The 18349-nt window shown below is 38.9% G+C and overlaps 1 protein-coding gene across 1 annotated transcript in view; it reads right to left on the reverse strand.

Annotated features, from left to right (window-relative positions):
• Positions 1–497: 497 nt before the first annotated feature.
• LOC118796828 (teashirt homolog 1-like) overlaps positions 498–18349 on the reverse strand; it is a 37656-nt gene continuing 19804 nt past the window's right edge. The window contains exon 2 of the mRNA XM_036555956.1: positions 498–5428. Coding sequence (XP_036411849.1) covers positions 2043–5428 — 3386 coding nt within the window. The 3' untranslated portion in view covers positions 498–2042. The remainder of the gene's footprint in view (positions 5429–18349) is intronic.

The raw sequence follows: 18349 nt of genomic DNA on the forward strand, positions 1-18349 counted from the left end.
ACCAACATATCAGTGTTACTGCAGTGCTGAGAATGATCCACCACCCAGATGGTACCTGCTCTGTGAGGGTCCATGGGGGTCCTGACCACTGAAGAACAGGGTAAAAGGGGGCTAACAAAGTATGCAGAGAAACAGATGGACTACAGTCTGTAATTGTAGAGCTATAAAGTGCACCTATATAGTAAGTGGAGCTGACCCAGGGAGAGCAAGACTTTTGTACTACTAATTGCTTTATATTTGTTTATATATTTATGGTGTTTGATGTTTGTTGTATGATTTTTTTTCCATAAGTTTCACTTCCACTAGACACAAAAAGTTAACTCGCTAAACAACAAATCCTGCTTTGTGAATCAGGCCCCAGCACGAGTAGTCTACTGTTCACATGCAGTATTTAAAACGTGGTTGTGTTGATTCAACAATCAATTAAATCCAAGTGATACCAAATTAAGTAACATCTCAAGTAAAAACATAGTGATGCACAACCATGACAATTTATATGCTGTAACTGCTTTGGGTTTATTTTACAATTCAGGAAAATACTAATTGCTGCTAAAAAGGTTCTTCGCTTTTACAAAACATGAAAATTTACAGTCATTGTGCACACCCTCACATAACTTCATGCATCAATCTGAATGTAGGTATAAGTCACATTTCTGTAAACTAAGTCAGAGAAGCTTTTAGAAAAACAATTATGTGGCTCTAATGCATATATCTATTTACACTATGTTTTGACCTTTTTACATAAAAAATGACAATAGAAAAGTTAAAGAATACACACATCTTAAATACAAAGGATACGCTGTCGCAAATGACAAGATTACATGATTTAGACACCAATCATTGGAACAAGTAGCTGAAATCAGACTGGCATAATACCAAAAGAGTAACAAATTATTATAAAGTGATAAAACAGAACATAACTAGTTTTGTATTCTTTAAAAGCAAGTTTGCATACTTTAATGCTCCATCTTCAGTCTGGCAGGAGTGAACCTATTTCAGTTATCAGATGCCTATACAAAAGTAGATTCTTTAATATAATTAAATTAAAGAGCAAATGGTCAACAAATTTGTTCAGAAATATTGTGTAGACTGATTATTTTTAAAAAGGTCTCATTCTGAAATATAGTACTTAAAGGGACACTCGGGCTAAAATGAAAAACATAAACAACCACACTTTCATTCTACAGCAGTGCTACAGTTGTCCCTAGCATAGGACTTGGAAAATCAGCCATGTTACAGCCATATAACTGTAATAACTATTTTTAAATCATCATTAGAACTGAGAAACGATAAAAAATTCTGGTCTGATGAGGAGGACAACAAGCTATAGTTAGCAAAGTACCTGGCTATTTAAATACCTTACCTAAGTTTGGCTTCTTCTCACTGGCTGAAAGGGTAAAAAACCTGCCTCTGGCATCTGGCTTGGTTGCATTTATTAGCTCATAAATCAGTGGCTAAGCTAGCAGTCAGGATTAGGTGACAACACAGGGATACCATATGGTTGTATTATGCATTTGCTTAATGCATGCCGGGTACTGTAGTGAGAAAACATTAATGAACAAAACATGAAAATGATTAAAATGATGAATTCTGTCAAACCAACAAGGCAAGCTGAAGGATATAATGCTACACTAGAATATTGCATAACATAACAAAACATTAAACAATGGTTTTACACCAGAATGCCCCTTTAAGGTACTATTTCAGGCTTCTGAGCAGCCCATTAATATTTTATCATATCTTCCGTCCAAATTGTGCATAAAAATAGAGCTTCGAAGAATAAAGACGCGTGTACCTTCACTAACATACATGCACAGATCTAACAAATATAATATAAATACATTTAAAATGAGTTAAAAAGTTTGGCAGAAACAAAAGTAAACAAACCAAAGAGACATTGTCCAGTCAGGCAGTTTTACAACAGAAAGTAAAACTGATTCTTGATGGCTCAGTTCAGGCCCAGTGCAGAAACTAGTTTAGTGCAACAAGACAGTTCAGTGATTCAGCCAGCTGTACTTGATCACTCAGTGACCTCATGGTACCTATTTTCCAAGCTTTTCTAAAGTTGTGACAAACACCAGGTGGTCTTCTGGTGACTTTCCATGAGTCTTGCTCAAATGAAGTTTGATTGCATGCTTGCTGACAAACGTCCGACTGCAAAGTCTGCACTGGTATACTGAGCCAGGGCTAGAGCCTTCATCGCATGCCATTAAGTTCAGCAGGGGGCTGCCATATGGCCTTTTGTCCATGATCACCTTGGAGACAGCCTGCTGCTCCTGGAGGTGGTGCACAGAGAGACTGGACAGGTCCTTGAGGCTGAAGCCTAGGTGAGACTCCAGATGGCTAATATAAGACGAAGGAGTCCTGAACTGGCAGGCACAGTCTCCGCACAGAAACACAGGCTGGCTGGAGTCCATGTTCTTCAGAAATTTGGTCCCACCAGTTCTCCTCAGCTGGTACTTCACGTTGGCAAGCCAGTGGGAGATAGTGGTCATTGAGAGGCCAGTGAATTTGCATATGTGCACACGCTCCTGAGGTCCAAGGTCTGTCATGGCATAGTGGCCCTCTGGAGTCTCCCTCAAGCTTGAGGCAAACTGGGCCTGGAGAATAAGCAGGTGCTGAGGGTTCCAGTTAGAGTGACGGCCTTTCCGCTTCTGTGAAGAGGAAAGGTCTTCCAGTGTATCTTCAAACACACTGCTGTCTGCATCAGACTTCTCAGAGATGGGGGAGGGAGTGGAGCATTTGGGAATTAGGTGGTCAGTAAGATTCTTCACCATATCCGAGATGTCCATCAGTGCATTCTCTCTGAGGGATGATACAGGATCCGAGAAAGATGAGCCCAGGTGAAGAGGCCTAGTTCCATTAATTTTCTTTGTCTGTACTGGGTGACTGCTGGTTTTGCTATGGATGTCACTGTTGGTAACATCACTCCTGCTTTTGGATTTCCTCAAATCTATGGGCTGGTCAATGTCCTCATAGAAATATGTGTTGAGAGATTCACTTTGCTTAACAGAAGTGGAATGGTAGGCAGGCTTGTCAATCAGCTTATTGCTGATCTTGTATAACATTGAGAGAGGATCAGAGGAGGTGTTGACTGATTTGGAGGCTTTGCTGAGGTGGGCCTTCATCACTGACTGCAGCGTACTAAGAGGGCTGATAAAAGGACTGTCAGGTGAATGATCAGTAATGATCCCCAAACCACTGCCATTAGTAATGGGTGACTTGCATGATTCTATACCATTTTTTGTATAATTTTGCCTTTCTATTGAAGTTTGTTTAGGATCCAATTCACATACAACATCTTTATCTTTCTTTTTTGGGCTGTTGCTCCTTACTGTTTCTCCAGCTTTTACAGTATCCAAGTGTACTGGTGATTGTGATCTGGGTGTGTAGGCAGGGCTTGGTTGCTCCGCACTCACCATCTGTTCCTCCTTCTCTTTTTTTACTGAGACCTTTCCTGTGACCTTCTCCACCAGCTCCTCCATTGCAGATACATTGTTCCTAAGGCATGGGGGTGATGAGGGGCTATGAGGAGAGTGTATTACTGCCCCAGGGTCAGTAACAAGGGACAGGAGGGCACTGTTGAAGACTGGCTGCACTGGCACACTTTGAACTGTTGGAGGAAGTAAAGATGACTTGGCAGATCCCTGGAGTTGATAAGCTGCATGGATACTGGGGTATCCTCCCCAGGTAGGTGTACCTGTCTGAGCCTTGCTGATGGCACTAGACACTGTGTTCTCCAGAGATTTGAGGATGTCCATTCCCCCTTTGGGAGTCTCCTCAAGGTCTTCTTCTCTAAGGTACCTGTACGTGTCAACGTCTGCCTTGTCAGTAGGCTCTTCCTCCTCCTTGATATTTTTCTCAACAACTTCACCAACCTTCATCTTTGTCTCCTCGGTTTTCTTCTTGTTCTCTGAGCCAGCAGACAGCACAGGAGACACAGACTGAGACTTAAGGCTTGGGACAGGCAGCCTGGTAGTAGTGGGCGGTAATGGAATTGACTGGATCTTGTCCTCCATTACTGGATCAAACAACAGCTGCTTTCCCTTCTTTGAAGCAGTGTTTGTGACCTTAAGGAAGTGGCCAGTGACCATCATGTGTGCAGTCAGCTGCTGCAGAGTATCGTGAGAGCTGCCGCACTCCATGCACTTCAGAATCTGCGACTTGCGTGCCTCAAACTGCCATGTGTAGCTAGCCCCATTTTGATATCCATAGCGATTGTTGGGGGTTACATAAGGGTTTGCAGTTCCCTTTGCATCTTTTCCAGCCTCTGCTGCTAATGCAACTCCACTGGAACCTGTGAATAAGTCTGGGGAGCACGGGGAAAGTAGAGGGTCCTGAAGAGATCGTTTTTTGGCTGCTGGCACCAGCTTGGTGGCCAGGACTGGCACTGGCTCTTTGAGAGGCACTTTCTGGTAATGCTTTGTCTTGATCATGTGGACGCTCAAGTCTTGCAGAGATTCAAAGGAGTGGCCGCAGTACATGCACTTTAGCACTTTCTGGGCATCCTCTTTGCCCTCCATCTCCATCAAGGAACGTTTGCGGGGCTTTGACCAGCGTTTGCCACCATCCTCCTCCTTGTCTTTGTTGTCATCACGGTAATGGCCAGTCTCGTTCATGTGAACAGTAAGTCCAACTAGCGTGTCATATGCTGCACTGCAGTCTTTGCATCTAAACTTGCTAGCACCAGTAAAAACAGAGCCATAGAGTTTGTTGTTTTGCCTGTAAAGCTGGACCGTGCTGAACAGACTAGGTTCTGGGAGTAAGTGGTAAGGGGTTTGTTGGAGTGTTTTGGCTAAAGCAGCTTGATGCCAATCATAAGCCACACTGCCACCATTATTGGTATTACCACTGCTATTACTGCCAGTGCTGTAGACTATGGCAGCAGTGTTGATATTTGAATTGGTGCCAACAGTTCCATTAAGACTGCTTGCTATAGAGCTTTTTCGGCTGTGGTGGCTATTCTCATTGGTGATGTCAGTGGCGTTGGTAGGTGTGGTGTTAGCTGTGTGTTTAGTGGCACTGCTGGTGGACACTGGCTTGGTTTCCATGATATCCATGGTTGTGTTGGACCAGGAGGCATCAGAAATCAGATTTGCATAGACTGCTTTCATCTGTGCCAAGCTGTCCTGCAGGCCGTTCCCATTGGTCATGTGGCTGGGCAGCTCTCCCTTTTCTTCTTTTAAAAAGGTGCTCTTATAATCAGCAATCTGATCACTAGCATCACTAAATGGGGAAGCATAGCCAGCATCTGGGTTGGTGCCATTGCTGAAGGGGGAGTCCTGTGGGGTCAGAGGACCTTTTACGTCATCCTCCTCTTCCTCATTATACGTGTACTCTGCATCTTGGCTGTCCAATGAGAGCCCATCATCTTGAGGAGTTTCTTTGTCAAATGCAGCTCCCTTAATCACAACCTCTGGCACATAGGCTGAGAAATAGAGAGAAAAGAAATTATCATATACCCACTGAATTAAAAATATGCTAATATTAACATACTATTAAATTAATATTTACTTTCTGTACTGACATGTGCAAGTCTATACCTCTGACTTGGTGCCCTTTATTTCAATTAAAAACAGCCAAAAAACACGTGAAAATAAAGAGAAAGTAAAGGATTTTTTTACTTTGCAGAAAGCAGGTATTACGTTTTCAAATCTAAATGTATCTCGTCGAGTTAAAAACACAAATGTGGTATGCATTCAAATTTAAAATCTATACTTCCTCTGCTTGTTTCAATGAGCTAACAAGTGAAAAATATGCAATACAAAATTGCAACCTAACTGCAACCTCTAAAGGTTAAAGCTGTTTTGTTGGAACAGGGCAGTCTTTCAGCTTTATCAGCAACATCATGCAGCGTAATACTGAAACTTTGATATTCTTTTTATAGCTTAAATTCATATTTTCCTGTATCCTTCTTTCAAAAATGCTTTAAGGTATTCAATCTACTTTTAATTTATTTTTTTCCCAGTCTGCACATGAATATTGTTGCATATAAAATAAGCTCATAAATAAAGACAAATTAATATCCTGAGCCTTCAGAAAAGATACACAGAGAATTAGCACAGGACATCATCACTAATCAACCCTATACATGCACGATCCATGATCAATGCCTCTGGTGCTTACTGAATATTAATTTGTGTACAGATCAACACAAACAGGCAAACAACCACGTGCAGAGAAAAGGAGAGAAAGAGAGAGTGAAAGAGAGCACAGAAGCATTAGGGCGAGTGAGACAGCCCTCTAGGTTCTTTCGTTTATCTCTTGCCTGCATGGTGAGATGTGTGTCCTCAATGCCAGCATCAGTCTGTCCTGATGAAACAGATGTGCTGTCAGCTTCAAACAGCATGCTAAGCAGTCATATTATAATCTAAGTGGACATAATACCTGACGTATGTTCACTGCCATATCTCCCTGCTGCCGGAGCAGCAGGAGAAAAGCCAGGCGGCTGCATTAGCATGCTAGCAGCTGCTTTAACGCAAGCGTCAAAAAAGGAATTCAAAGAATTGCCCTGATTAGAAATCCATTCTTTGGCCCCTAATTATTTATTACTGTTTATTTTAACCCTTTAACCTTTAAGCAGTTTCTGTATTATGTATTATTATCAGGGCTGGCTAGCTATTAAAGTACAGTGATTAAAGTTAATAACAGTTATTTTTTTTTTTCCTTTCACATTTGTTCATTTTACATTTCTCCATTATTCCATTAAAATGCTATTACAGTTCCATAAACTAATTTGACTCCTGCTACATAGTTAGAATTTATTTCAGTTAATTATATTAATATTATTTACCTATATTTATATTTAATTTATTTTCCACTATATGTTAAATTCTGTAAATAAACAGTAATTGTGCTTTAGGTGTGTTGTAACGGATATGTTAACTTCATATGAATTTTGTATATTTCCTGCAAGTTTGTAGTTAAGTACTCTAAAGCTGCAGTCATACTGGAGAGATGCCTCGCTGTAAAGGATATGCTGACTTCATATGAACTGTGTGTATTTCCTGCAAGTTTGTAGTTGAGTACTCTAAAGCTGCAGTCATATCGGAGAGATGCCTCGCTGTAAAGGATATGTTGACTTCATATGAACTGTGTATTTCCTGCAAGTTTGGAGTTGAGTACTCTAAAGCTGCAGTCATATCGGAGTGATGCCTCGCTATTTTCTTTGTGGGACGAAGCAAAAAATCGGCAGTACTGAGTGATGTGATTTTGTAGGAAATGTAAACTAGTAATTAGCTGGCAGAATAGTTTTTTATGACAATGTAACTGAGGACCAGTTTCACTGTTTATTATTTTTCCGAAAGAAGACACCACAGCTCGCACTCTTATTATTTTATGGGCTGATGCTTCTGAGGTTCTTGAGTTTGTGGGGTTAAAGTTCACTTAGATGACGAGCAACTTTCTCATCTGTCAGATTTCACTCATGTTTGGTGTGACCAGCTTAACTTGGAAAAAAATATTGGTCAGTTATATTAAAAATGAACAGCCTGGTGCATTTGTTAAATTTGCATCCTGTTCCACAAAATCTCCTGAACTTTGGAACTCCCTTACTGCTCAGACAGCTTTGAGGTGGCCTAAACACCAGAGAATTTCAAAACGGAGGAGAAGGGCACAAGGACCAGGCCAAACCAAAACCGAACTCAGGCCAAAACTCATGCCAAAAGCAGGATGAAGTCTAAGCCACATACAGACCAAAACCCATCCTAAATGGCCAATGACCATGATGCAATGGCCATTTCAGAGAAACAGCCAGATCCCCACAAATACACACACACACACACACACACACTTCATTTTTCACTGTATATGATGTCATAAGTGTGTTATCAATGCAGTGTTTAGAAACCAGGTTAGCTATTTAAACACAAGCAGGTTAAGCAGGAGACATCTCGTTCTCTCAGAATCACACTAACACACACACACACACACACACACAGCGTAATTAGCCTCCACCACTGTGGGGCTATTATGGTGAATAGTATTTAACTGTTTTGTTTGTGCAGGAATAGTCTCCAAATACTGAATATACAGTAGACACTTTATTATAAACACCAATACAATAGTGGGTAGGACCCATTTGTGTCAGAACAGCCTGAATAATTCATAGCATGAATTCAGTAAGGTAGAGGAAACACTTCTTAGAGATTATGTTCCATCTTGACATGACTGCATCCTGTAATTGCTGTGAATCTCACGTTTTGCCACATCCCAAATGTGCTCTATTGGATTTAGATCCTAGTGACTGGGGATAACACTGAAGTACAGTGAACATACTATCATGTTCACGATGCAAAGCAGGTTGGGTCCATGGATTCATGCCGCTTACACCAAAGACCCAGTATAAGCATGTAGCAGCAGAAATCAAGATTCATCAGACTAAGTGACGTGTTTCTAGTTTTGGTTAGCCTGTGTTTACTATAGTCTCAAGATTTGTATTCTTCTCTGACAGGAGTGGAACCCTATGTGGTCTTCTGCTGTTGTAGCCATCCACCTCAAGGTTTGTACTGTGTGTTCAGAGATGCTTTTCTAATCAACAATGTTGTAAAGAGTATTTGTTCCAGTTAATACCACCTTTCAATCAGCTTGAACATTTCTAAAGTACTCAATCTACCTCTTCTGGCACCATTTTTTCTTGATGTAAACATCAACTTGCAAAATCTGGAAACCTGAAAGAACACCAGACAAAATCACTACCTTGGGAATAAGGTCAAAGGCCACACATTTTAACCCCCAGTTACAATGTCATCAGGGCTTTAAACCACCTGAACATGAACATGAGCGTTGCAGCTAAACATACCCAAAGATAGTAAATAGCTGTTTTATGCTGATACACAACACAACACAAACACACACACACCCACAAAATGTTTTTCTGAGTTCAGTCCCACCTGAATGCACTACAACAGAGTAACCACGATGACAGACTGCTTCATTGCCTAGCAACAGGTCAAATGATACACAGATGACCCCAAAGACAGACAATTGCTCTAAATTAGCCACAAAGAGATCGAGGAAAATTCAGAGAGGAAGAGAGAGAGAGAGAGAGAGAGAGAGAGAGAGAAAGAAAGAAAGAAAGAAAGAAAGAAAGAAAGAAAGAGAGAGAGAGAGAGAGAGAAAGAAAGAAAGAGAGAGAGAGAGACAGGCTGACATGTAAAGAACAGAAAAATTGTGAAAAGAGCGTGCGACAGAAAAGACAGACAATAAAAGATGAAAGAAAAGATAACAGTAAACAAGGTGAAGAATAAAGTGTTTATCTCTAACTTGACCCCACAGACTTTGCCAATTGCCGTTCATCAGCTGTTACCTCTTGCACCAAACACTCCCCCAAATCAAATAGGCCTCATCTACTGACCCAAAGACCAGGCAGAGTGGCAGTAATAACTCACTACAGACAAACAACAGCTTTAAGCAGAAGTAACACCAGACTGTTGCCTCGCTACTTTCTCTGCCAGTGTGGAGCATCATCTAGGTGAGTGTGGGAGGTCCTGATGTAATGTGGTTTTGGAGGGAACATATAGTTTGGTGAGCAGCTAACTAGTTTGGTTTTTTGCAGCTGCGAGTGACCAACCACATTTGTTGAATAAGGAAAAGTTCCTCAATTTATTTATTTTTTTTTCCAGAAAGAAGATACCACAGTTTGCCCTTTTGTTTTCTACTGGCTTGCACATTCAAGGTTCACATATTGATGGGTTCAATGGTGTTTCCCACAGATTTAAAATATACTTTAATGCCAAGTTGGATTGAAACACTGACTCCTAAGCATAAATAAATATTAAAATTCAAAACGTCCTTTCATATATTAGTTATTGTCCTGAGATATTACAAACACACACAGTTTTTATTTAGAAGACCACGTAGTTATGTTAGTATGCATGTTACATACAAATATTTGTAGTACTAAAGTTTTAATCAATGTCTTTTTTTAATTTATGTCTTTATGTCTTATTTGAGTGGCATTTTCCCCGTGAAACTATATACCCTCACATGAATATATTGGAGGGTCCGACTTTCTCCGGTGTGTCTCGGACTTTATCTGACATCTTTGTTACTACCGTAAAAATTTATGATTTAGATGCTTTTCTGAGCCTTTTTTATCTGGTAGGTCTTACTACAGCCTACCAGACATTTTTTGTTTTATACACTCTGCCCAGAATAACAGTGCACTAAAGTGTTGTGTTACATACATCAGGATACCTAACCAACAAGTCTCTCCTACTCCTTGCATGGCTTCATGTTAAAATGTCATCTAGTAAATTGTCAATCATTAGTAAATTGTCGCTGTCCAAAAAAAAACGAATAAATAGACAAATAAAGTATTTCTAAATGGCAACTTTTCATGAGTTTGCAAGTTAAAGAGAATTATTTATTTCAAGCAATTTTGGAGCATTTCTACTGGTCAATTTGTCATGAAATTTGCACGCAATGTACACGGCAGCAGGACTTTTTGGACAGTGACGAAATACTAAATCAATCCATAGTGTAACTGCAACAAGCAATTCTTTTGAACTAAGAGAAAGCAAATTCTAGTCCGGACAACTTTGCTAGTAATATGCAGTAGACTATGCACTGAATAACTCCGTAGTGTGAGAGAATTTATACTGACAGAGTAAATCTGTTCACTCCACCTGATCATGTACTCTTTTATCATGTATGGTTAAGAAGAAAGAGATCACTCAATAATACACCTTTTGACATAATACAATGATATTTTGCACTTTCTACTTAATCATTCTTGTTTCATTATATTAAAGCAACACAGCTTTTGTTCTTCTCCATATTTTTATGTATTATTCTATTTTTTGTGCTGTCAATTGAGGCTAAACAACTATGCATCTAAACCTACTGAACTAAGGCAGACCTGCTTTCACAACTTTCATTACTTCAGCATGTCATCCAGCATTTGGTAGCTGGCAAACATAATCTGCTAACTCATTAGATGAGTTAGAAGATGTCTGGCTATTTGTTTAGTGACAGTTCTGTAAAATCTTTTGGGCCACAGAAGCTTATGTGATCAGTTTTGTGGGCTGCGAGCTAGAAAAGTTCTACAGAGAACACACTTCGCAAATCTGCACATTTTAATGCACAACTACTGTTTATTTACTGAATTTAAAATACTGGGAAAAGAAAAAACAAAAAAAAACAAAAAACAAAATGTGGCCTATGCAACAGTTTATATTTTGTGCATTTTCCAATAGATTAAACTTAATTAAACTTAAATAAAAAGAAATTGTGCACTACAATTCACAGAATTGTCAAATGCCATAGTTAAGAGCATGTCATTTCAAACATACTACTGTTCACATCTATTTAACTTTATCTCCCGTCTTCCGATTCTTTTTTTTCTTTTTTGCCTTTTTGTCTTCAAAGTACTGTACACATTGTTTTACAGTTCATGATGTAAAAAGATCCAAACACTAATTAAATTGCATCTGTCACTGCACATTTGCATAGTCAGTGAAATATCATTCATGACCAGATACAAGCTTATTTTAAAGGGGAAGTCCATTAATTTTGTAAAATCTCTGCATGATTAAATTATTAAGATGTCATTCAGAGATATTTGGCAAATACCTCTAAAAGCTCCCTCACAGAAAGATATTAGATGAAATAATTACACATATACTGCCTGATGTCTGAGACATTGCTTAATAGGCAAACACCCTGGACAGGTCGCCAGTCCATCACAGGGCAGACACACAGACATGTACATTCACACATAGGGAAAATTTAGCATCTCTAATTGGCCTGATTGTATGTTATTGGACTGCGGGAGGAAACCAGAACACCTGGATGAAACCCAGACAGACATGGGGAGAACATGCAAACTCATTTTTAACTACTTTTTAAATCTATTCATAATAAAGAGGTACATGCAGGACATTCTAATGCAGAACAGCACCTAAAAAAAACATTTTTCCCCCAGATTTAACGCTGTTTTACCAGTATCAACAGTACATATAAAACTCATAAGACACATAGTTAACTGGTTGTTGTGCATAGTAAATAAAATGGTTATATTTCTGTAGCAAACATTGTGACCCTTCTTATCAGCACCACTGTAAAGAAATCCAGTAATTTTGTCTACAATGCACCATTTCACATTCACATGTGAAAATAAGAAGAAATTAATCTCAACAGATTATATTTCTTATAAAGTATAGTTAACTACACATATGTCTGTACAGGACACCCCGCACCAAATGTGGCTGCTCCCTCAGTTTGAGAGTCATTGGGTAATCTTACAGCCTTTATCGCAAGCGAGGATCATCCAGGCAGTTTTGATGTAGCCTACAGATAGACTTTGCTGAAACCTTCAACAAATGGGATCAGATCTCTGCTGCACCATTGTTCTAATGAGCTGCCCCCAGTGATGCTTTCCATAATTGGCCTACAACAATCTGTGTCCATTGCTCCTCCAATGATGTTTAATTTTTTGTTGTTTGTATTTCCTTTCTTTCTAGAGCCATTTTTATTATAATGTGAGTTGCTCTTCATTTTCCTAATACAGAGCAGATGTGTGTAGAAAACCCTAAACACATACTTCAGTAAAAAGATTCTTTTAATTCTGTGAAAGAATGACTCAAATAAAAGTAAAAGCACCTTTCCAACCAAAAATTAGAAATTGGACGTACAAAAAAGAGCAAGAGGGAGAAAGAGACAAAAAAGTACTGATTAAAGAACTGCAGTGGAACTTCTTAGTACTTCCAGTATCTCCATAGGAACTGATATTTGATTCTCATCTTGCCAGAACTAAAATAAAATGAAACTTAGCAGTACAGATGCTGTCACCTATATAACAAATGAAATTATACACAAAAAAAGGAATTAGGAACTAAATGCGAAGAGCCAGAATGTAGATTTCTTTTCTCATAAAAAATAACTGGACTTATGCTCAAGTATAACATTTGAAAATATTAAATTCAACAAGTTACAACCCACATCTAATACAGAGCATTAATACAGTCAAACAATATACAACTCAGGTACACCTACACCCTACAGGTATACATATACTTGCGTCTTTGTACAACATTCTTACGTTGCACATTTATCCTCTGCCAAAACAGCTTTGGGTTGTTTTGATTGTATTTACAAGTACAGAATATTAGGCTGTATGTGATAGAGGTCTTAATTTGTTTCTTATGCTTTATTAAGTTCAGTTTTTTTATGCTGACCCATGAGAATCTGTTCAATATATTACATATATGTGCTTTGTTGGTAACCCATTATAAGTTCTCTGATATTATTTACCACGTTTCTCTGTGAGTCCAGCCAGTTTTTCACCAAAAATTGTTTGAAACCCTCATATATTATAGTGTGCTATTTCTGTAAGCTGGAAATTGCAGCTCTACTTTTTTATTATCTCATAGAACAAAGGTTGCCTACGCAAGGACCTTTTGCTATCTGTCACAAATGCAGCTCTTGCTATTGATTTCAATTTAAGCAAGGCACTGATGGACAACAGACACCAACACTGACAAGTGTGTAAAAATTACATTATCAAGTTCAACAGAGTTTAGCTTTTGAGAGAGCATGCACTAACGTGTCCACGGTTGATTCGCATATCTTTAATTGCTCATCCTTGTTTCTTTTCCTTGCATTCTTTCCTTGTGTCTTAGCTCCTGCCTCTGAGAATGAAGGAGTCTACGCCAAATGTGTGTATCAAACTAAATACACTTGACTCACTTGTCACTTTTATCACTCGGTATTGGACTTAGAGGATCTGCCCGTAATAAATCCTTATATTCTATCATTAAATGACATTCACATCCTTTTCAAAATTCAAAATTCCATTAACTCAAATCATCCACTAAAAAACAAAGGAGAGAGAAATCAAGGAGACTTGAATCAGGGTTTTGAGATCTACCCCTGAGACAGCCAATAGAAAACAGTGCACGACGGGCTTTGGTCATTCACGTCGATTTTGAAGAAAAGGAAGGAGAAACTAATCACTGTTGAAAACTAGGGCTGTACATTATGGACATAAATGTTATGTTCAATAAAGCAAGGAGTTATTATTAAAATGGGATGTGCCTACAAAAGCAAATAAATATATATTTAATTCTTCAAAAAGCTCCTCATGATAATGATTTGTTGTGAGAGTAGCATTACTGCTTCATACATTATATCCAACAGTCTATGCATTTTACACACACACACACACACACACCCACACACACACACACACACACACACACACAAACAGCAAGAACTGTCATCTTGTTTTGAACATTTTTATAGCCTAGAAGTTCAGGATAGTAATTTTTGAGCTGTGAACGTGCATGTTTTGTAACTGGCTGACAGCAGAATGGTTGAGTTATTCGTTCTCCATGTGGGAGAGCACAGTTTATGTGGGAGTGCAGGGAAGCACTTGTTGGGTTTCTAACGCTACATTCTGCCAATCAAATTTTGTCACTTTGGCACATGAAGTAATTTGATCCAATCTGTTACTGCAGCCCTTAACAATGTGCTTATTGAGATACCGATTAAAAATAGAATTTATTGTGCAGCCTTACTGTCAACTCACGTGCACGAACTGTACAATCTAGCTCTAAAGACACAGAAGGACAGCGGATTGGTTTGGTTAAAACTTCACTCTACGAAAAAGAAACAGCAATCGGCAGCAGTTTTCTCTTATAAGCTTTATTCATATCCCTCTCTGCCCACAACAAACCAGCCAAAATCTGAATGCGGCTTAGATCTCAAATGGATGCACCTCAACGTCATCTATAACATGCAACTTGATTGTGATAGCTTGACTCCAGTTACACTGATATTGCCTTTTTGTTGCCAATTGAGCCTCAATGTGGATGTTTGGTTTTCTAAATCTAAAAAAAAGAAAGAAATCCTGAATGTATTAACTCTGCTTTGTAGCACAGCCCTCAGCAGAAAATGATATTGCACTTTTCCTTTTTTCTCTTTCTAGTCTCTATTTTGTCTCTTCTAGAGTCATCTTTATTTTTGTATCTCTTTCCCTCTGCAAATAATCTCTTTAATCCAAGAATATTTCTTTTTCTCTCTTTTATAAAGGCTCTCCTTGTCGTTCATCTTCCTCGCCTCCTTTTTTTCTTGTTTGTTTTTCTTTCCCTCTTTTCTCTATTTTGTTTCTCCTTTTTCCAGTTTGCTTTTCTCTTCCTCTTTCCATTTTCAATCTCTCTTTCTCTCTTTTAAAAAGTCTCTTTGTCTCATTCAACCTCACCCCCATATTCTTTAATGCAAAATATTTTCTCTCTCTCTTTTATAGTTTCATCTCCCTCTTTCCATCTCTCTCTTTCATCTTGTTCATTTTCCGTGCCTCTTCCCTCACAGATATGTGATGTGGCACTTTGTGATGGATTGACAATGACTGACAATGTGTGTGTAAAAGAGCAGGTGTTTTCCATACTGTGCTTCACTCGCCAAATAGCTGCCATATACTTTACCAGAAAACACACACAGACACACACACACAAACAGTACCAGTAATTTAGGCCTTTTTTTTACAGTTAGTTGAAATATACTAGCATATGCTAGTTGCTAAAGATTTGAAAAGTATGCAGGGGAAGCGTGTGCACACACACACACACACACACACACACACACAGTGTTACAGCCCACAAATCAGGTGTCACACAACCCGTCTCAGAGAAACAAGTTGAGACAGACACCGTCAACTTATACACTCTCTGATTTTCGCACACATACTGTGCAGTGTGTGTGTGCGTGTGTGTGAGAATAATTTGCCATAATCCTCACAGTATGACAGTGTGTGTGGCATATCAAGCTAATAACATCATTCACTGCCGTTTAATCTCATATTTAGCAGCTTTTCCATCATCCGCTGACGACAAAAAACAGGAATAAAGCAGAACTCCCTTCATCTGAGCATTACTGAACACACTCCACTTAGATACAGACCAGGAACTGAGAGAGGGAGTGAGAGAGAGCGAGAGAGAGAGAGAGAGAGAGAGAGAGCGAGAGAGAGCGAGAGAGCGAGCGAGCGAGCGAGAGAGAGAGCGAGAGAGAGAGAGCGAGAGAGAGCGAGAGAGAGAGAGCGAGAGAGAGAGAGAGGTGAGGGAGGGGGGAGCAGTGTACAAAATGGCATAATTTATGTTAATATTTTTTATATTATTTATTTTTTATTATTTTTATATTTTATAATATTTTTTTGAGTGTGAACAGTTATGCTGTTAGAATAGATGTATTTTTGTTGTCTAATCAAGCTATAGTTACAATATAGTTCAGCTCGCTAATGTAGTATTTTAACCTGGACACGCAACATTAGGCACTGACTCTAAACAAGTACTGGGTCTGTCTGAGTCAGAATGGCTATGTGGACTAGATGAACATTATTGAGCATTATAGAGCACTTTTTAGATGTGAAGCACACTGTGGAACTGGTTGTAACTTATTCATTCATTTACTAATGTTTAGCGGGCTGAAAATTCTGCACAAGGGCCCGGCATTAGCAGTGAAATAACTTTAGGTGCTTCATAACAGAGTTTCACATCATTCACACTGTGTGCCCTTGTATATTGTAGTTAAAGATATGTCAAACTATTTTCATAATCATTTGTCATCAGTTAATCATTGCCTCTCTAAATCCCTATTCTTTGACAGAGTGGTTAGGAATAAAGAATCTAGATTGAACAGTCATGATCTAGATGTTCACACGCAGATTCTTGCTGGATTAAAATCATTCCACAATTATTGCTATTGGATTGTAAAAATTATACAAACTGCAGATTATTACTGGATTAAAAAACTCCTCACAATATTACTGTCAGACTGAAAAAATACATACTGCTGATTCATAACAGATTCAAATTATTCCACAGGTATTACAGTCAGACTACACACTTCAGATTCAAACTGGATTAAAATTACTTCACATTATTATATATACAGATTGAAAAAATACTGCAGATTCATATTGGATTAAAATTATTCCACAGTTATAAACATCAGACTGTAAATACACACTGCGGGTTAAATAATGGGCTTACATAACCAATCTGGTCATGGATCTCATAAATTACAGAAACAATGAGGCTAAAACAAATCCTGATCTTCTAGCTCTTAACACTTTCTCCTTATTGCACACACACACTGGGGCGTGGCTCATTTAGTGCAGTCGTGTGTATTTGAATTTCAGTTGGGGAACATCCTTTTACAGAGATCATTACAAAAAAACAAAGACAATGAGCCTTTTAAACCATGTGTGTGTGTGTGTGTGTGTGTGTGTGTGTTAAACATTCTGTTGGGGAAGATGAATGTGTGTGGAGATCTTTACTGCCACTCCATGCAAAACTGTAACACATTCACCATCATTATCGCTGTGAGGGACAGTGTGCATGTGTGTGTGTGTGTCTGTAGCCATTTTGTACCAAGGCCTTTCCTAAAGAGACTTTCTTCACACTTGAAATTTAACCATTCACTTTTTTGCAAAAGCCTTTTGTACTTTATGAAATCATTTGACTCACTGTAGAAGTCTGACAGTTGCAGTGATGTCAAATCTTGAAAACCCTGTTAGTCAGTTTTCTCTCTCCATGCAGCTTGTTTGATAATTAAAGTGACAAAGCGTATAATGAACATGAATCATTTTGGACATTTTCTCTACTTTATCAATGGAAGTTACAATGGTTGTGTCAGGCCTAGTAAGAGGGAGGGAGCAAATCGCCATGAGAGCAATGCTACTGCCACCTTGAGAGACACAAACAAAAACCTCCACCATGCACAAGTTCAGTTTTTTGTTTAAGTCACCCAGAGAAGAATGGAAGGAGGAAGTTAGAAGAAGAGGGAGAGAGTGTGCGAGTGTGTGTGTGTGTGTGTCTTTGTGTGGGCATGTATGTGTGGTGCTGAACTGTCTCTGACCCCTCTGAGGTCACTGCACTGCCACACAGGAGTGAATATCCCCTATAATATTAAACAGCTCAATTTTGCAGAAGAGGGGTGTTGGTCTGTACTTTTGTCCATTTCAACTGTTTGAAATACAGTGTCGGAAACCACATAAGCAAGTCCGTTTGGAAATACTTAACAACTCAGGTTAGGGCAAGTGTAATGATTTAGACATGCAGTTTGCCCAATGCTTCTTAGTGGGTTATGAGCTTTCATTATTTGTTATTTACATTAGACTCATAGATCCATTTAGCATCAAACTATCCATTTAAAGAGATAATGAGCAGCTTCATAGGGATGCGATGTTGCTAAAAGGTTTCTGGCTGTTTTAACTTTGCTGAGCTAGGTTATTTACTCTGAGGGTGCTGCTGTGTTATACACTGCAGATAACCTTGAAGGTTAGTTTACCTCACACACACAGAGCACATACTCCATAAAAAGCTCGTCAAGTGTTTTCCTAAGAAAGGGA

This window comes from Colossoma macropomum, unplaced genomic scaffold (assembly GCF_904425465.1).
Source record: "Colossoma macropomum unplaced genomic scaffold, Colossoma_macropomum, whole genome shotgun sequence".
Lineage (NCBI taxonomy): Eukaryota > Metazoa > Chordata > Actinopteri > Characiformes > Serrasalmidae > Colossoma > Colossoma macropomum.